Source organism: Natrix helvetica (assembly GCF_964273705.1).
Source record: "Natrix helvetica genome assembly, chromosome: 1".
NCBI lineage: Eukaryota > Metazoa > Chordata > Lepidosauria > Squamata > Natricidae > Natrix > Natrix helvetica.
Genome location: NC_138548.1, coordinates 311436663 through 311457853, shown reverse-complemented (window position 1 = coordinate 311457853; position 21191 = coordinate 311436663). Strand labels below are relative to the sequence as shown.

Below are 21191 nucleotides of genomic sequence, written 5' to 3'. Positions count from 1 at the left end.
GCTAAATTGAAAAGCTAAACACTCTTGTGAAGTATTTGGAAATAAAATACTTTAGGGCAGTGGTTCTCAACCTCGGCAACTTTAAGATGTAAAGACTATAATTCCCAGAATTCTCCAGTCAGCATGCTGGCTGGAGAATTCTGGGAGTCAAAGTCAATACTCCTGAAAAGTCACCAAGGTTGATAAACACATTCCCACCCTCAACTTCCCCTCCCCAATTTTTTTAATTAAACATTTATGACTGGTTAGTTCATATACAGCCATGAAAAAACCTCTTTGTATGATTATTGGTATCTACTCTCTGATGTGAAAGAGGAAAACGGGAAATGATTTCAGAACCAAACCACAATTCTTCTCAAGGAAAGGTCACATATTCCATATTATATAATTTGTGTAATGGAAAAGAACAAATGTATTGTTGACTTTCTGGTCAAATTATGTCTCCATGATAGAAACCAGAGGAACTAATTAGAGGTGATAAATTTACCTCAGTGGCATGTTATGATAATCTGCATTTGTGGTTCTGGCAACTCTCCAATAGAAGAGTCAGAGCTGAAGAAGATAATAATTCAGGAGTAATCTGAATGGGTACATAGTATTAAGCTTTTATTGCCTATAGTGTAACACCTTCATTCTCCACAACACAAGTATGCTCTTTCATACTGCACAGTAGCTTTCATTACTGTATTCACCTTTGTGACTTGGATGTATTCACCCTCCCAACATAAGTAAACTTCATTATCTTGGCCCATTCAGAGGTGGTTAAGAACTGTAGTACTCTCTTGAGGAAAAAGAAATAAATTCATGGTCATTGAAAGTAGCAGTGGTGAAAAATAAAATGCAGAACACCAGTTTTAATTTCTTGCTCTTTTTTTGCACCTCTTTCATTTTGATTTTAGCTGTAATATGCTAGGAGTGCACTGTGCAACAACATTTTCTTCTGTTACAGTAATACAAGGAGATAACCATCAAAGTTGACTTTGGCTACAATTCTTATCTCCTCCTTGGCTTTTCTTTTTCAAATAATTCTAAAGCCAAATCAAAACAGGTTCTTGAGAGAAATATAATTTCCTGAAGCCTCTGGAAATGCATTTGGTTTAGAGCAGAATGTATTTATCCTTCTGGAAAGGGTATGGATATAAGGATTTAAATATTTAGTTTGTTTCACACAGGAAATTCTTTCAGTCCAAAGAATCAACAAAAATAAATTGTGAAAAAGCACAGAGAAGTTTATCCCCCAAGGCATCTTTTTGAAGTTAATGTTCTAATGATCCCTATTTAAATAGTAAGAATCTCAGCAGACAGGGGTTATTTCAACAATATACACCACTGCAATGTGTCAAGAATCTTGGCCTTGGGGAAAAAAGGGGGACATTATTTAAGGACTCCTTTAAAAGGGAGGTTTGGAAACCCATAGGAATTTCTTCTTTCTTCATTGGTGAGACAGGGCATGCAAGTATCCTGGAAGAGTCAGATGAACTGAGGTTCTTTGTACAGGAGCTCCTCAACATACAGCCATCAATTTAGTGACTGTTCTAAGTTACAATGGCACTGAAAAAACTGACAACCAGTCCTCACACAACATCCCCATGGTCACATGATCAAAATTCAGGCACTTGGCAACTGGCATGTATTTATGACGGTTGCAACATCCCGGGGTTAGGTGATTGCCATTTGCTTCCCTCCCAGTCAGCTTCTGACAAGCAAAGCCAATGGGGGAGACCTGATTCGCTTAACAACTTCATGATTCATGTAACTGCAGTGATTTGCTTAACAGTTATGATGAAAAAGGTCGTAAAATCAGGCAAAACTCATTTTACACCTGCTTTGCTTAGCAACAGAAATTCTGATCCCAATTGGGATCATAAATTGAGGAATATCTGTATGGAATGTTGACCCCTTGACTATTCCTTCAGCGAGATCCCCATTCAAAGCAGCAAACTGGCATGTATTTACTGGCGGCCATTTTGCTTATACATTGAGGGAAAAATCCCAATCTTACAGCTCTTTGCTGGTTACAAAAATGCACCAGCAAGGGGGGAAAAACTCAATGACTATAGCTTCAAAGATGAGTTCTACACACACACACACACACACACACACACACACACACACACTTGTTTTGGGGGTAAAAAGCTTGCTAGAGAGGAGAAGGGAAATAGACCCAAATAAAGAAATTATTTTTTAAAAAAACTTACTTTCATGTGTGTTTCACAGACAGCATCCAGGGCCAAAACAAATGTCAACTAAGGCCAAGTTCAGAAATATGCCAAATTCCACCCTGCTAATACAATGGACACTCCAAGAAGAGTATCAATACAACTCTGTTAGAATATATAAATACATGAGGTTCCCCAAATGTGTAATTGTTCTAGCATTAGGAAGTATACAAAGCTGTTTTGGGTCCCAGACTTGTTAGACTGGGGATATATGACAAAGCAAATGAGATTTTAGAGCCCAATTACAAATGCGCTGACTTAATTTAGTAGTGAGAATACCCTTGTCCCAGCACAATACTTGCCACTTACTGCTGGCTCATGAGGAGATAAGATATAGACATTCAACAAGACCAACCTAACACACAACCTGAAAAAAGTCTGCAAGAAAAGGTCCCTCCATTTTTCTGCTTTGAGCCTTACCGCCAAAGGCCGCATAACATTGCCTCATGCCACAATCCAAAATGCATCATGGACAGCTAGAAAATAAGATCAGCATCACAGCAATGGGAACAGAAGAACCGTAAAAATAACCATAGAAATTTCTCTTCTCTCTGATTACAAAGATACAAAAATGTATAAAACCCTTCCCACACCCACGTCTTGCAGCCATCCCACCCTGTCGAGTTTGCACAGAGTACAGAACAATGGTTTTGGAAAGGAAGATTTCAGTTGATCCAGTTTGGAGATGCTATTAACGGTGAGTTTCGCCCATGGTGTGGCATCTCCCCTCCTTCCCATTGGGGTGTCCCTTTGAATGGGGAGAGGGGCCCTGTAGCACCCAGACATCTTTCTTCCACAGTCCAGTGAGTCTGTCGTGCTGATTCTCATCCCACCAAATTCTCCACCACCGAATGCTGAAGGAGAGGCATAGTTGGTCTTGGCTTCCACAAAGCCTCCCTTCTTTCTTTCTTGTAGGCCCTCTGAGGGATCCTGGTCCTCTGCTGGAAGTGCCTGGTCCTGCAGTGCCTCTTGGTTCTTCTCACAGCAGCTGGGCCCCTCAGGAATGGCCCTCACTTCTTGTTAATCTTCTCAGGGGGGAAAAAAACAAAAGGCATAACTGAGACAGCTACTTCTCTTGAGGAAGTTAAAAACAAATAAATCAACACTGCATTCAGAATCAGCTACAGTGATTAGTGAGGATGCAGAAACACCCCTCCACTCCCATACAAACCCAATGTGGTGACAAACATGGCGGGAAGATAATAGACAGAACTAAAGAAGAATTAAATTAAGCATGCTGTGGGAAGATAACCCGAGCCACTAATTCTTCCCCAAACCACATGTAAAAATAAGACAAAAGAATTACATTGTGCATTGTCAATGTGGCTTGAATGACAGTCAGATGGGCTGAAATGTACAATAGCAGTGGGGAACATAAACTCAACAGCCAAGAATGGCCAGAGAATTTTCTTTATCTCATGGTCCAATGGAAGGACAGCCTCTCTCCAATCACATCTACCCTTCCATCAGGCAGGAGAGGCATGCTCTGAGTCTGCCAGGACCGTTGTCTAGCAGGGTCAAGAAAGAGGGACTTTTGTGTTATGGCATCCCCCCATGAAAATCCTCCTAGGAATCCAATTGGTTTGCTTTCCATAAGCTCTGAAAATTGGTTTTGCCACCAGGCATGGGGATCTGGGAATTAGGGAGATAAATCTAGTTGTATTGTTGGTTACTCATAGATGTTAGAATAGCACAGTTATGAATTTTGCTGCATGGTTTGTATTGTTCTTCAAACATTATTTTTACATTATTTTGGTGTTTTATTTATTATTTTGGTGTTTTGTTTTGTAATTCTTTCTGAGCCACCCAGAACCACATATTGAAGATGGGCAGCTATAGGTAGTCATTGAATTACAACCATAATTGGGATCAGAACTGTGATTGCTAAATGATGGGACATAAAGTGAGACATCATGTGACCACATTACTTAGCAATCACTTAGCAAGTAGAATCCAATTGTATTGATCATTAGCTGAGGTCTCTCCCAAATCCAAGCCATTTCAGGGTTGGGTCTTCCCAGCCCCAAGACACAGTAAGGTAAGGGATTGCCTTCCCTCTAACTCCCCCCACCCATCAACCTCTTCCCCCAATGTGTCCTTTTGGCTGCCCTGTGTCCTGCCTTGCCCAGTCCCAGCAACCATTGCCACCCTGCATTCTGAAAAATGGGGGGAGCCAACTCACTGCAGGCAACTTGCCATGGCCAACTCATCACAGCCAACTCATTGTGGGGCACACACGCACCCGGCCAACTAGCCACAAGACAACTCACAGCAGGACAATATAAAAAAAAAACCCCAGAAAGCCCAGTTGCCTCTTGAAAAAAGTATCTCTGGGACTACTTTTGGCATAGCTATATTAGTTTGAGGGCATTTAAAATTGTGGCTGTAGATCTACAAAGGAAGTGAATTGAGGTTTTATGGATCAGCCGGAAGCATTATTGAGCATCTTCCATTGTGTCAGGTCACAAAGCCTTGCAGTCAAAGCAAGAAGGAACCAGGAGCTGACATGATAGAAAGTGCTCAGCAACAAGATAGACAGAGAGGGATTTAGGGATCCACATAGAGAGGAAGGAACATCTAATAATGTCCCAACTATGAATCCCCTGAAGTAGTCTCTATGAGCTGTAGTTAGTGGTGCTGGAGTTTAGCATTTCACTAATTATAATTTGCAGTATTCTTTGGAAGATGCTATGACAGATACAGTGAATTATAAACAGTTGACATTTACACTTGCTGACTGGTACTGGTGACTGCAGATTGAAAATTCCCACCAGCAACTAAGATAAGCCATGTTTTGTTTAATTTGCTTTTATTCTATTTATGTATTTTATAGACATTGGCTGCCAAATTATATCACTTTCTGAAGGACTGCCAAAGGGAAACTTGGCAGTACCATGCCATTCTCTTCTTATCTCTCCCCAGGATGATGACATTACATTATGATGTAGTAGCATTCGTCTAGTATGTTCTGGAGGGAGTAATTAGATTGCATCCATAAAGTGGAACACCACAGAAGTAATGACGGCAAAGGGGAAAAAAAGCAATGCTGCTATATGCTCCTTTACATAATTTTGCAGCAAGCATCTGAGGAACCATCTAACCCCAATGGGACTAGTTTACCTCACTCGCAGCAGTGAAAGAGGCCTGCTATGGACCTCTTGTACTGAGGAATTCCATCGGAGATGGTTAAGGAAAAGAGACTTTCCCGCTGTGGACCCAACTTTGTGGAACACTGTATTACTGGAGGTGAGAATTTCTCCCCCTACTTTTGGCCTTCTGGAAGGGTATAAAAACTTGGTTTGAGTGGTTGGCTTGGGGCGCCAAAGTCAATGCTTCCTGCTGAAGGGGATTTTTGGAGTAAGAAGACCTCACCCCTCTACTGTCTCTTGGTTCTGATTTTTTGCATAGTTTTAAAATTCTAAATTGCTTTTCTATTTATCTTTTCATGATCTATAAGCTGCCCAGAGTTTCCTTATCAGAGAGATGGGCGGCATATAAATTTAATGAATACATAAATAAACTTATTAGGTCTTGTGCTGAAAGCTTCCCAGCAAGAACTTTCAGTCAATCCTAGTTGAAGTCAGACAACTTCAGATCATGGTGAACTTCAACTATGATCGGCATACTGAATACAGGACACACACAGAGAGAGACCTATGATAAAACCAAAGACCTCTTGAAATGCAATTACCTTTGCAAGTCCTTCAACCAGGAAATGAAGCTTCTTCTAATTCAGCATGTATGACCTTCAACAGGAAGGTTTAAATTTCTAAACATAACTCATTTTACTTGGGTAGTCAGTAGAGGGGAAACACTTACTCAGAATCTGGTGACAGCTCGGAAATACTGTGGGATGTTGCAGACCGAGGTGGTGAAGCGCATGGCATGGAAGGTGTAGAAGATGCCTGTGCCACAGAAGGGGTGGGGGTGGTCTGTGGGCCTGAGGGGGTACTGGATGACTGCACTGAGGACAAAGCCGAAGAGTTAAAAGAGGCTAGGATAGAAGAAAGGATGTCTAATTGCTCTGTGGAAGGGTGACGGCTAGGGATGGCTTCTAGATTTTCTCTAGAAGTCGGTCTTCTGCAGAGAAGTTCAAGATTTTCTCTAGATGGTTGCTGCCTAGAAAGAGGCTCAATGTTTTCCCAAGGAGCCTGCCTGCCAGGCACTAGGTCCAGATGCTCTCTTGAAGTATGCCTAGCTGATGTTAGTTGGTCCCTTGAAGGTTGCCCTCTAAAAAGCAGATCCAACTGTTCTCGAGAAGTATCTCGGGCTGGCAAGGTGTCCATTCGATCTCTAGAGGCCTGCCTAAGAGGCATTGTATTAAGCCATTCTCTAGAGATTTCTCTTACTGCCCCACCGCAGTCTAGCTGTTCTCGTGACCCAAATCTACAGGGTAAAGAATCCAGATGGTCTCTAGATGTCTGCCTTCTGGGTAGAGTGTTCCTGTGATCTCTTGGATCACGCTCAGTAGCTATTTCACCTATTTTCTCTCTAGACCCATGCCTGCTGGGTATGCTTGCAAGGTGTTCTCTAGATCCATGTTGATCGAGGATTGTATCTAGGTGTTCCCTTGACCCAGGCCTGCTCATAAGGGCATCCAATTGCTCCCGGGACCTGTGTCTGCTTGCCATATTTTCTAGGCATTCTCCAGAGGTGTTTCGGCTCAGCTGATCTCTGGACATCTGCCTTCTCATCAGCAGATCAAGCTGCTCCCGGGATGAGTAACGACTTGCAGGTTGTGAGAGGCTGCCTGTTCCTGAATAGATTCTGCCATAAGAAGCAGCCGGGACCGCCCTGTGACCCAAGGTGGAGGTTTTGTACCAGGAAAGATCATTGGTCATTCTGCCTACAGATGATAGGCCTTGCAAAGCTGGAGGGTACTGGAGGCGATTCTTCAGGATGCCTGAAAAGCAGAGTAGAAGCAAGTGAGAAGTCTAAGTCCCTCTCCTGTTGGAATTATTTCCAGGTTTTTTTCATTGATGTGATACACATCCCTGCAACAATTCTTTTTCTGCCATCTCTATAACAGCACTCTTTTCCTCCTTATTCTGGATCAACTTTAGTCTGAAATGCATACATGTTTTTCACTGATTTATTCCTCCTCCTCCTCCTCCTCCTCCTCCTCCTCCTCCTCCTCCTCCTCCTCCTCCTCCTCCTCCTCCTCCTCCTCCTCCTCCTCCTCCTCCTCTCTTCTCTCTATCTCTTTCTGCTTTTCCCAATCCTTGATATCAGTCAGTCCCAATCACTTTTTCTGGCTCTTGTTATCAGGTTCTACCTTGTTTGGAATGACAATAGCACTTAGACTTATATATACCATTTCACAGTGCTTTACAGCCTGCTCTAAGCAGTTTACAGAGTCAGCATATTTTCCCCAGCAATCTGGGTCCTCATTTTACCCTCCCGGGAAGGTTGGAAGGCTGAGTCAACCTTGAGCCTGGTGATCAGAAATACTACACTCTAACCACTGTGCCACTGTGGCTCATAGTTGCCTTTTCCCAAACAGTCTGTTTCTCTCATCTATTCAAACCCTTCTTTAAGACCTCCTGCTTTAACAGCATTTCTTAAAGATGATTCAAACCAATATCTATTCCTTTGCTTCTCTTCCTTAAAAAACAACAACAAAGGTGAGGAGTGAGGAAGGGAAAGGAAAAGATTCCTTGCGGATTTTACTTGGCTAGTCGTTGCTGACTATAGGGGGTGGCACTCATCTCCCACTGAAGGTGAAAAGGGAAAAAACAATAAACCCACCCTGATTTCTTCCTGCTACTTGATCAACGAATGACTATTTCTGTCTTGCTTTAATATTTCAATAAACATAAAACTATTCATTCAGCCATTTTATATGCAAAAACATGATTTTTAAAAAAAATCAGAACAAGCATTTACTAAGGAAGGAAGGAAGGAGCAGTAGCATGATGATTCAGATTCTAGATTCTAGCAACTTGACATAAGAAATTTAAGGAAGCAAGACAAAGGGAAAAAAGTCTTGGTGCCTATTTCCATATCTGAGGAAATGTTCGGGAGCTTCAAGCTATAAGGAAGAGTGCTTTTCACGATGATGCAGTTCAGAAGTAAAGCTCATATAGCAACTGGTAACTTTATCCATTTCTGGGGAGGTCCTAGAATGCACTTTCCCTTCCATATAAGTAAACTGATGTGCCAGTGGACATGAAGGACTGGTGTTCTGCACCTATGGGTCTCTGAGAAGGGGGATATCTGAGCATGTTCTGCAAGACCCCAAGTGACTACAGATAGTCCTTATTTAGTGACTGCTTTGTTTATTGACAGTGATGAAAAAGTAACTTTTCAACCAATCGTCCTATTTCTTCACACTTCTTTGAAGAAAAGCTGAAATAAGATTATAAATACAGTCATAGTTTTACTTAGCAACAATGTTGGTTAATGACTGAATTGCCGATCCTGGCTGCGATCACTAAATGAGGACTACCTTCCTATAGCATGAAAATCTATTCGTTATACGAATGCTGTTTTCAGCCACTCCTTCTGCATACATACACACTTGAAGCAATGGCTCCAAATGGGGAGAAACAAAACAACACTCTGTGGAATCTCTGGTGCCAGAGTTCTGAACATATTCACTTGCACATTGTTATATGCTACCAAATGTAAATAAACAATGGTGTTCCAAAGAATTGTTATGGAAGCACCACTTCCATGCTGGGGTGGGGAGAGAGATCCTGTGTCTGCTGCCTTGTTTTCCTAGGCCTGGCTGTGTTTCCTGGATGTCAGGGAAGAACCAGAAGTAATGTTCCTTTCACGTTCCACCCGAGTTGTCTTATGCCACCTATGGTATTTGCTGTGAGAGGGGCATTTGTCTCCTATGTTGTTGCTTTTCTTCCTTTGTTTGGTTCTGAAAGATACTTTCTTCTAACAGACCTTCTTGGCAGGGAGATTGGGGTAAGAGGCTATTAGCCTGAAGGGAATGGCTTTATAGCCATGCAGAGACACATAGTGGGGTTAGGGTGGACATCAATGAAGCTGATGAGTATACAACTTGGGGAACATGGAAGATTGTCAGAAGGGAGGGAAACTTCAGGGACAAGCACCTCAAGAGAGAAGCTTGTAAATTTTGATGCAAATCATGACTTGGATTCCTGACCATTTATCATTTCCTCCCTTTCCTCTCTATACCCTCATTACTGTCTGCTCCACGAATGGGGAAGGGCTGCTGATGTCACGAAACCTTGTTAGCGTTTACCTGGTCCAACGGCTCATGGGAAATCATGCATTGTCTGGAGAAATTGATGGGGGTTCTCCATTCCAAGCATAGTAACTTGTTACTCTATTGATGAATGACTGATAGTTGTTATTGAGCTGAATTGTGTAGACAGGTTCCTTGCCCACACATTCACATCCAGCACACCTGCAGTAATGGTCACTGCTTCAAAATGATAGGCATGATCAGGTGACTGAGTGGCCCCTCCTTTTTACCTGAAAGTATTGCCAACCTCAAAATTATCCTGCAAACAGCCGTGTAAAATAGGTTAGTCTAAGAGAGAGTAACCCCAAATTAATTGTAGGCTGATTGTGCTTTAAATCATCTCACCTTTTCTCTGCCGTTGGGTCTGAGTGAGAGAGTTCTCATCCCCACTGGTTAAAGCCAAGTCTGGCTGGTTATTGTTGGCCGTATCCTTATTAACATCAAATCCAAGCTTCCTCTCTGAGCCCCATTTCTGGAGAGAACAGGGGTGTACCTCACATTCTCCCAGGGCTGGCCAATAGGACATCAGATCATTACCATCAACATCTAGGGAAGAACATTGCAGATGTACAGAGGGAGAGCACAGGACATCTCATAAATTAACATAACACTTTGCCGCATTATATTCTCATTTCTTGAGTTGATCAAGTTGTTTTCAATGAGTGGAGTGAAATTACTAGGACCGTAGCACACTGGCATCTTATGCTTCAGAATTACTAATTGCCCAACTGTATATTTCACACTTATACTACAAATAATATATTGGACATCTCCTTTTTTTGGTGGTGGGGCTAAATTTCTATAAAGTAGTTTTTATGAATTCTATATGCAGAGGAGCCATACATTAATCAAGGTTACTTGAATACATACTTATATTTTATTTTACAATAAAACGGAGTTCAAAAAGATCTGCTTGTGAAAAATATAACTTGTTTATATTTTTAACACATTTCATTCATGTATGTATGTATGTATGTATGTATGTATGTATGTATGTATGTATATATTTGTGTTACAACCCCTGGTATGCCCGTGGCTTAGTGGCTAAGACTCCTGCCTAAGATATATACAGCCCAGGTTCGAATCCCAGTAAGGGTATGGCTAGCTGATGAGAGCCAATTAGCTCGAAATAGACCTATACTAGTCTCCCTTTATTTATTTATCAGTACAAATACAACACACACACACACACACACACACACACACAGATAGATAGATAGATAGATATTATATATATATATATATATATATATATATATATATATATATATATATATATATATACATACATACATACATACATACATACATACATACATACATACATATATATATATATATATATATATATATAATATTTTAATGCATATACTCTTAGCCAATCAGTTGAGAAAGTCATCATTCTTTCTGATTCTCATGTGATGTTTTGCAAAATGGCCTCATAATGCTAAAAGGAGCACCAAACAGAGGGCTTTGCTTCATCATAAATGTCAGGAGTGTCTCTGATACATTCTAGTGTTGTTCTAGACCAGGGGTGTCAAACTCAATTTCATAGAAGGCTGCATCAGGGTGTGTTTCACTTCAGTGCAGGGCAGGGAAGGGGGCAGGGCCACTTCAACATCCTTCATGTTGGAGGCACCTGTGGTGGCCTGAGCGCTCTCCCAGCACCATGGGCCAGTCCTTCGCTGTTTCCAGGGAGGCCCCCCCAGGCCAGATCTAAGCACCCTGTGGACCAGATCCAGTCCTGGGGCCTTGAGTTTGATACCCCTGCTCTAGGCTGACATAGTATTGGTTTAATATTCACAGAACTGTAAACAGAGTGATTTTTAAAAAAGACAAAGAAGCAAATGTGATCTTGAATTATGAATTCCAAAATTTTGGAACCTATCAAAGTATGAAGATCTTTGCATTTATTGGACTTGGGCAGTAGCAGCTAAGACAGATGTTTGCTCCAGTGGAATACCTATTCACATCTTCTACCTTATATAAGTTTGCTTCCTATCAATGCTCTGGGAAATACGATTAATAGGATTCTGTTTGGCTGAGACGGTTTAAGACTTGATGCTATTGTACTATTTACTCAATGGTTCTAACACGTGTTATCTTTTAATTTTCTTTTTTATGTTTCTTCCTCTGCTTTTTGCTCTGCATTTTTGTTTTCTGATTTATCATAAATGTACTGTGTTACTGCTTTCCTTTTCTTAATAGATGAAAAACATATAGACATATAATTATACCTAAAAATGTTTGTTTGTGTGTATTGTTGTTATTGTAAAATATAGAGATCAAAATGTAAAAGCCTCATGCAACACAATGAAGTGAAATCCAGATGAACAAAACGCAGCTCCTGAGTTGATACACCATGCTATGTCTGAACAGGTCAATTGCGACAAGAAGCTAAGGCAAGAGGTGAATTCCCACAATCAAGTGAACCTTGACCTTCCTACTCTGATGTTAGCTATGTTGTGCCAACCTCAGCCTCTGGCCATCCTGAGCCCTGCTCCCTCCCTCCCTCCCTCCCTCCCACCCCCCAACCTCCCATGACTCAGCATGTTCTCAGAGTCCTGGGACTTGCCTTTGGGTGCAGTGTCGCTAGGGTTGGTGAGAAGCCTCTCACTGTGGGCTGCCCTTTTGAACGGCCGCTGGAATCTGCCCCGGAGATGCACATTCTCCTCACTCTCTGAAGAGGGAATTGAGAGGCTGCGTTCTTCATCTAGCGAGAGGTCACTGTCGGAATCCGAGTCTTGATCTGGGTAAGATAGGGGATATTTGAAGAGGAGGAAGAAGAGTAAGGAGGAACAGCTTCCCGGGATATGAATCACCCAGAAGTTAAATAGCTTGCAAAATGGAAAGGGTGGGTTGACCTTACAATCTCCATTATAATCAACATTCAAAATCACAAAGCATGTCATCGGTCACAATGATGCCACGTCAAGTCAGTGTGCCAACAAGATGTTTCAATAAGGAAGACCTGGTTAGGCATAAACCTGCCCTTCCTTAGGAAAAGCTGTGGATACTCACAATCTTTGGCATCAGAAATATTTGATAGGCAGCATCAGTGATATTTTTTTGTCAAGTTGGGATCTCTGCTTTAGATCCAGGAGCGAGAAACTTCTCTTTTATATCCATTAGAACAGTGGTTCTCAACCTGTGGGCTGGGACCCCTTTGGGCGTCGAACGACCTATTCACAGGGGTCGCCTAAGACTATCGGAAAACACATATTTTTGATGGTCTTAGGAACCGAGACACCAATTTTATGGTTGGTGATCACCACAACACGAGGAACTGTATTAAAGGGTCGCGGCATTTGGGAAGGTTGAGAACCACTGCATTAGAAGCTACCCTTACCTGGACCTGCATCGCGATGGAACATGGCTACGTCAAGGTCAGTGGGGCCAGCATGGTTGAGCAAATTGTGATCCAGAGCCGAGCCTTGATGTGCTATCATGTTCTCTCTGAAACTCAAAACACAGAACATACCTAGATCCACTGAGAGCAGGCAAAAGCCAAAGTCCCAGGCACTTCTGAACAGTTTCAGAGCCAGAATCTATTCTAAGCCCTGAAAAACAGTTGTGCCTTAGATAAATACTGTTCAAAGCCAGCCTCTACCAATACATCAGAACAGGGAAGCCTGGTGTGAGGAAGCAATCTTACCTCTGCTGCATAAAAAGCAAAGGAAGCTGAAATGTAGCACCAATGACTCTGATGTTCTTCATGAATAGGCACTGCAATGCATGACCTGCTCCCTTCCTCCATCTGAACGCTCATCCTTCCCCTCTTGGGGAGGGTGGAGGTAGGCAGACATTTGGGCCATATTTTAGGTACATATGTATCATCTTTTAGTTTACATGATGAAAACACAGGGCATATCATAATACCACACACACAAATCCCATTAGTAGAAAAATCGTATCTGTGTCAGTTTTCAAATGACCAGGAGTAAAAAGATTTTCAGTACCTGGTTCAATTTTAATGAATATTCATGTGTTTTCTTTCTGGAGAGAGATGCCTCTGGAGATTGCCAGTCATCCAGGTTATGGTTATCCCAATGGTGCTTGGAGCAGTGATGAAATTCACATTTTTTTACTACTGGTTCTGTGGACGTCGCTTAGTGGGCGTGGCAGGGGAAGGATACTGCAAAATCTTCATTCCCATCCCACTCCAGGGGAAGGATACTGCAAAATCCCCATTCCCACCCCACTCTGGGGCCAGCCAGAGGTGATATTTGCCAGTTCTCCAAACTACTCAAACTTTCCGCTACCGGTTCTTCAGAACCTATCAGAACCTGCTGGATTTCATCCCTGGCTTGGAAAGAGGACATTCCAAAGAAAGGGCTCTTTTCTTGATTGAAACCAAGTCAGAGTCAAAGGATGTAGAGTACGTGACATAGTTTGGAGAGCCAAATTCTCCAAATTAGAGATTACAAAGATCTATATAGGGGATGGTAAGACATTCTTCTGAATTCCAGTCCTAAATTGTTTAGGGATTCATAAGTAAATGTCAAATACATAAATGTGACATATTTGTAAAAAGGGATTATGGATATGGTGATTGATTTAAAAGGAGATTTGACATAATTATGGTCATAAAGCTACCGATGATTACAGAAGAGTAAATTGACTTGCTACCTTCAGGGGCTACCTGACATTTTGTATAAATTGATGAGAAACGACAGCAGGAAAAGGCTGCCCCTCTGCTTATTAGTTTCCAAAGCCATCCGGCTGGTTAGTGCGGGGAAATGAGATGATTCAGATAAGCTCATCTTTATTATCTTTTAAAGCATGAAAATGTATGTGAATGGAGTGGTGGAGAACTTTTTAAAAGCCATTGGGTCAGAATCATAAGGTTTACTTCTTTGTACAATTCATCTCCCCCTGTCAACAATGGCCTCAATGAAACTCTAGCTGAACATATTGGGAAATGGAGGGAAGAACAATCAATGGGACTTATAATTATGAGACTGGTGCATTACTACCAGCTTTCATTCAGGGGTGAAATCCAGCAGGTTCTGACAGGTTCTGGAGAACCGGTAGCGGAAATTTTGAGTAGTCCAGAGAACTGGCAAATGCCACCTCTGACTGGCCCCAGAGGTGGGATGGGAATGGAGATTTTGCAGTATCCTTCCCCTGGAATGGGGTGGGAATGGAGATTTTGGAGTATCCTTCCCCTGCCACACCCACCAAACCATGCCACCATGCCACCATGCCACCATGCCACCAAGCCACACCCACAGAACCAGTAGTAAAAAAAACCCTGAATTTTCACCACTGCTTTCATTCCTCTGCTCACATGCAGGACACAATGCATTATTTAAGGCCCAGGAGACTGCAATGGACCCCTGAAGAAATGGTACCCTTGCCACAGACAATTCTCCTTAGATAAATTTATTTATTTCCTTATTAAAACTTATCCCATCTCTTCATATGATAAAACCAAACCAGGCCAAAGCATGCATTCAGACGTGCGGTGGATAAGCTTCCTACCTGAGGTAGCCCCGCTGACTAGAATGAGTACGGCCTGAGCGCACACTGCTAACAGACGAGATTGTGGAGGCTCCCAGGGTGATACGAATGAGCCCGCTCTCCTCAAACAGTGCTGTGTTGTTGTAGGCATTGTGGCCCTGACATGGAAGAAGAACATAGGAAAGCAACAAGATGGATCTATTTGACTGTCTGTAATATTAAGATGACAACCTGTCATGAGGACCGGCTTCAGTACTAGGAAGAAGGCCTCAGTCACTCAAGTATATCAAAGCACTGGCCTATAGTAGTGAAGTGAATAAATAGAATAAAGTGTAAAGAATACATAGTAATCAAGTGAATACATAAGGCATTGCTTAAGGCAGTGGTGTCCAAACTTGGGAACTTTAAGACTTGTGGACTTCAACTCCCAGAATTCCCCATGCTGGCTGGGGAATTCTGGGAGTTGAAGTCCACAAGTCTTAAAGTTCCCAAGTTTGGACACCCCTGGCTTAAGGACTCATTAGGGGAAAGGTCTATTTGAATAGACCTTTAAGAAGAAGTTGGATAGCCATCTGTCTGAAACGGTATAGGGTTTCCTGCCTAGGCAGGGGGTTGGACTAGAAGACCTCCAAGGTCCCTTCCAACTCTGCTATTGTATTGAATGGGGAGACTTAGAACAAATGAACCTCTTTTTATCTCCACCCAGTCCATACCTGGCCACTTCTGGGGGCTTCTTCGCCTTTCTTGGCCAGGCAGGCCCCTTTCCAGGCTTCCAGGAACTCCTTGTTCAACGCACAGAATAGAATCAGTGTTGCCAAACCCTGGTGAGAAAAAGAGAGAGAACCACTCTAGATCATGGGAGATACTTCCAGGAAGTGGCCTCCACTGGATTAGTAAGCAAGTATGCTTCTCGTCTATGGAGATTCTCAGTCATCCAGGTCATGGTTGTCCCAAAGGTGCTTTTTCAAGAGTCTTCTTGGATGAGAAGTGAAAGGTCTTCAAGGAAAAATCAGAAAGTCTCGTTGCCTCTTGAAAAACCACCTTTGGGACAAGTATGCTTCTCCCCACCTCCAGATAGATTTCTTTAGATAGGAAAAAAATCAGGAAATACATGGGAGGAGAAGACATGATTTTGTTTGAAAATAAAATAGTGGACACCCTAAACCACTAACATAAAGTATCCAGGTCAGATTACCTGTATCACCAAGCACAGGGCCATGTATACTCATGGCAGTCATTCTCCAGAGTCTAAAGCCAGGATTTAAGCTTAGTTCAGCCTTCCAGCTAATACCATTCATGAGATACAGAGGTGGATTGACAAACACTGATCCCCTAGCATCCCATTGTATGAATGTGATAATCAAAATCCTTCTTCCCTATTACATAATCCACATATAGGAATAAGAAAACTGTCACCCTCCAAGGGTTGTTGAACTCAATGCTCAACAGCCAAAGGTGAGCATATACAATGGTGAGACATGCTGAAATTGGTAATTAGGCTGTTTCCAGAGGGCAACTTCCCATCCCCATGAGTTTAAGCTGTGTTATTCTTAAGTCCTGTAGCCAAAGGAAATGTAATGATTTATTTTCCACTAGAGGGAGAAATTGGCTTATTTATGAACAATACACCAGAAAAAAATTCAGAGCAGAAGCATCTTAATCTACTGTATGCCCTTAGGACTCAGTAGAGCCAAAGAAAGTCTTAGTAAATTAGCAAATGAACAGTCCTGAAACAAATAGGCAACCGGTAGTATCAAGTAACTTACTGTAAACTTCAATGTTTACACTAATAAAAGCATAAAATGCATGCTAAAACAACAAAGTAAATACAAAAGGCAACACAACAAATAAAAGTGCAATAAAAATGCAGATGAGTGTAAATAATGGCATGCCTCAATCCCTAAATGTCCTCTGAAATACTTTGGTTTTGAATGATTTTGGGAATGCCGACAGAGAGGGTGCTAAATCTGGTTTCAAGAGGGAAGGGATTCAGAATATGGGGACTGCATCTGCAAAACATTGTCTCATTTATTTCAGGAAACTTGAGGACTTTTCTGGGGTACATGTAAGAGGTGGGCTGTATAAGTCATCTCTATGGAGAGAAAGAGGTCCTGCAATTAACCAGGTGCCAAACCACATAGGGTCTTATAGATTAAACTCAGCACTTTGAGCCATACCAGAAATATACTGGCAACCAATGCAGTGACTCTACAGTACAATATAGGTGTTATATTATTATGATGACTCTGGTCTAGCAACATACAAGCCAGAGGTGGTATTCAGCTGGTTCACACCGGTTCAGCAAATAGGTAGCAATGGCTGGCTGGCCATGCCCCCAAACTGGTGCCCCTGTTGCTGGTTGCTCACTCCGCCCTCCCAGTCACCACTTGCTCGCCCCGACACTTTGCAAAGCGGCTCTCAAAGAGGTGACGGTTGAAGACTTCTTTGCCAGCCAGCCGCTTCCCAGTAGCGGCAGCTGGCTGGGGGCTACTGAAAATTCCGGTTAACTTTCCTTCCGGACTCTGGACCAGCTGCCATGGAAGGTAAGTAACCAAAGAGGCAGTGGTGGGAGAGGAAGTGGGGAAATGGGGGCAACTAGTGAAGGGAGGGCGGGGGGTAGATAGGGAAAAATCCTAAAAAGTTTCCTACCTTTTCCTGTGGGCATGGCTAGGTGGGGGCATGTGACTGAATGGGCGTGAGTGATGTCAATTTGGGCACACCCACTCAGTCACATGCCCCCCACCTAGCCATGCCCACCGAACCAGTAGCGAAAATTTTTGGAACCCACCAATACAAGCCACTGCACTTTGGGCCAATTGGAGTTTGGAGTGAACTTCAGAGGTAGCCCTCATATATACAATAGAGTGTAGTGCAGTAATCCAGCTAGTGGCATTAAGTGCATAAGTCACTGTTGCCAGGGCTTCCCCTGGTGCACCAGCTGAAGTTGGAAAAAGCCCTCTTGACCACAGCTTCCACCTGCCTATTTAGCAATAGCTGTGAATGCAGGATGAATCCCGAGTTATGGATCTCCTGTTTCATAACTGGAATTTATAACTGGAACTGACAGAGAATCCTTCTGCATGAACAATAACTCTGCCTTGCTTCATCCCCATCAGCACTCAGATATAAAGTCAAGATTTCCAGAGCATTTTCAGCATTTTATTGGATGAAGATGTAACGCTGTGTATAGTCAGTGTGCTGATTATGTCTTGCACTAAATTAATAGATGATCCCTTCCAGCAATCTCATATAAACAGGAGAAGAAAGAGCCCACATGTGAACATTAGGCTATCTTTCTTTGCTACCAGCTGGAATTCTGTCCTCTCAGGACGATGTGAACCTATTGAAGTACAGTGCCCCCAGCTCCAAGGTTTCACAGGATATTATGGTTGACTGTCTCAAATATTGCTGAGCAATCTAAAAAGATTGAAAAGGATGCCCTCCCTCAAACCAGAACCCAACAAATATAATCAACTATACTGACCAATGTCATATCTACCCTGGCTTGAGTCTGAATTTGGACGGATCCAGTCCAAATGACCTGCTTCTTCAAGAGTGTTCCATATCTGGCTTCCCACTAAGATTACAAGTTGGAGACCAGACCAGGATTGTCCAAAATTGGTGGCTCCTTGGAGTGATCCTACACATTCAAGGAAGGTGGCAAATCATCATCCCTCAAAGAGTGTTGGCCCCTTTGTGGCCCCCACTCATTACATTCCTCCATGGTACCTTCAAGGAGCTACAAGAACATGAGTCAAGTTTTTAAGTTGCAGCAGACATAACACTAGAAAGCACTCTCTTCACTTCATGCGGGGCGGGATCGTATCCTGCCCCATACATCCCTGTGACCAATTCGCTCGCACAGAGAGGGACTCCTCCAGGTGCCGTCCACCAGACAGTGCCGAGGGGCGGCGCCTAGGAGTAGAGCCTTCTCTGTGGCGGGCCCAGCCCTGTGGAATGACCTCCCTCCGGATATTAGGACTACCTCTGACCTCCGCTCCTTCCGTGTAAAGCTCAAGACCCACCTATTCCAAGTAGCTGGCCTGGCTCAACCATAATCTGACTATATCGCTCCTGACGGGTTTTTTATTTGTGTAATTTAATTGTATTTATTTATTTAGGGGTTTTTAAATATTGGGATTTTAATTGTTTTTATCCATCAGCCCACCTCCTCCTTGTACACGTCTTAGTACACGTCTTTGTTATATGTATGTCTTGTCCAGATATGTATTTTATATGTTTTATTGTACGCCGCCCCGAGTCCTTCGGGAGAGGGTGCGGCTAAGAAATAAATATTCATTCATTCATTATACTCCATGGGCTGAAAGGAATTTCAGGCAACATTGCGACACCAGATTCTGTCGATAAGAGTCGATATTAAATGATTGTGAGCAATTTTATCACCACAATATAATCATGGTGACCTGGCTGCAGATCTTTCCAGCCATCCTTTCCTAATAGGGAACGGGCAACCCTAAACAAAGCCACTGGGTGCAATCCACAGATGCAATAGAAATGGAGAAACATCTGCATTTTACCTTTCCTATTGTCAGGGTGCAAGTTCAAGCATGAATTCATACCCACATTCAGTCAAATTCGCTCTTCATTTCCCCCCTTCTGGCTTCTGCTATTTCATCTCTTAGAAATTCTCCATTATGGTTGTTAGCTTTTAAAAACCATACATAGATTTGATTCTTACCTTCCTCTTCACTTAATCCTTAATTGCTCTTTCTAATGATAATTAAATACTGTCTGTCCAGCATTTTTGTTCCCAATTGATAGACTATCATCCTTCGTCACCCCATTTGCTCTGTGATTGGCGCTTGTTGTCTAATGATTCTTATGAAATTAATAATAATAATAATATTGTACTTCTTGCTGTCTTCTGCAAATATCCAGCTCAGTTTGCAAACGGGTTATACTGTACACCATTAGCACAGAAAAATGGAGCAGTCAGCCTAGCTCAGCACAGAAGACTACCCATGAAAACATGCAGGGGGATTTGTAGACACAGTGCCTTGGATCAAGGAATATTTCACTTAGCATAAGTGAAAGAGAAATGTTTCTCAGACAGCAGCTTCAAGGTTTGTCTGGAGAACTGCTGAGGGTTAGCGAACTCTGCAGGATAGTTGCCAGCAGAGCAGAGACACCTTCCTCTCTGACGGCTCCATAGTTTTCACCCAACCATCAACCTAGTCCAGAGAGTTACCTGAAGACTGCAGAGGATAGTGTAGAGGTAGTGGAAAGCCAGGACACTGTTGTTGATAGCCAAGAGACCAAAGAGCCAAGCAGTGCTAATAACTAGAAGCAGAACGAAGGAGCTTCGCATCGTCATGCTGGAGACAGACAGAGAGAAAGAACCCCCCAGAGAGGCAGACATGGAAGTTAGAATATATGGTTAAACTACAGGTTGAGATACTGCTGCAGAAAGATCAGTAGCGCTAGCCATCATAGTACAGACATGGACCCATAAAACATGCCAGAAAAGGGCCCCAACATACATGGCTCAAGCAATAAGTGAGCAGTGTTAAGATTCACAGTTCCTGCCTCCAGCAACATCATTTTTGAAGAGGCAGAGGACATCTGGAAGACTGGAAAGCAGGATTTTTCAAGACTGACAGTAGGCAAAGGGTTTTTATTTTTAATTAGAAGAGGACAAACACTTAAGGAGAAGGTGAACATTGATGAACTAATGTTTGCAACAAAGGTTAAGCTGCAGAGCAAGGTTTTTTTTTTGCCTTAGCACTTCATTGTAATGACTGTTGTTAATACTTACAGCACAGCTTTCTTCTTTGCTTCCTTTTGTCCTGGTGAGCACAGTATCTTGGCCACCAGAAGAAACATAACCCCATTCATCTGGAAACAAACTCAGTGGTTAGTAACAGTAGCTCTGGCACTAAGCAAAACAGATTGCTCACCAACTTTATCCTCCCTATGCCCTTCCCCTCCAGACATACCTTCCTTGGAAGGATAACTATCTGGTATAGCTAACACAATCAGATTCTGAATACAAGCCTTCTGTGCACTAATTCCTTTGTGATAGACCCCAAATAGTGCAGAAAGCACAAAAGAGGACTCCCCCAGCCCTTCCAAAAGATTCATTAATGCTAGTCTCCAAGAGTAGCATGAGAGAGATGCTAAAAGGAAAATAAAGACAAAATAGTAGAAAGTAGAAAAAAGAGCATGGGGTAAAAGCCCACATAGTCATGGCAAAAAAAGGAAGCACGGGGATGGCAAATCAGAGAGCAGATATGCTGAAAATGGAAAAGGAAGGGCTTCAGCCTAGC

At 42.5% G+C, this 21191-nt stretch overlaps 1 protein-coding gene across 1 annotated transcript in view; it reads right to left on the bottom strand.

The window, feature by feature from the left end:
• Nucleotides 1-6034: 6034 nt before the first annotated feature.
• CELSR3 (cadherin EGF LAG seven-pass G-type receptor 3) overlaps nucleotides 6035-21191 on the bottom strand; it is a gene marked incomplete at its 3' end in the record, with an annotated part of 117977 nt that continues 102820 nt past the window's right edge. Inside the window, exons 28-35 of the mRNA XM_081938331.1 lie at nucleotides 20681-20760; nucleotides 20114-20240; nucleotides 15618-15725; nucleotides 14926-15062; nucleotides 12791-12897; nucleotides 12017-12190; nucleotides 9787-9987; nucleotides 6035-7122 (exon numbers count right to left, since the gene is read on the bottom strand). Of these exons, the coding sequence (XP_081794457.1) occupies nucleotides 6035-7122; nucleotides 9787-9987; nucleotides 12017-12190; nucleotides 12791-12897; nucleotides 14926-15062; nucleotides 15618-15725; nucleotides 20114-20240; nucleotides 20681-20760 (2022 nt within the window). The remainder of the gene's footprint in view (nucleotides 7123-9786; nucleotides 9988-12016; nucleotides 12191-12790; nucleotides 12898-14925; nucleotides 15063-15617; nucleotides 15726-20113; nucleotides 20241-20680; nucleotides 20761-21191) is intronic.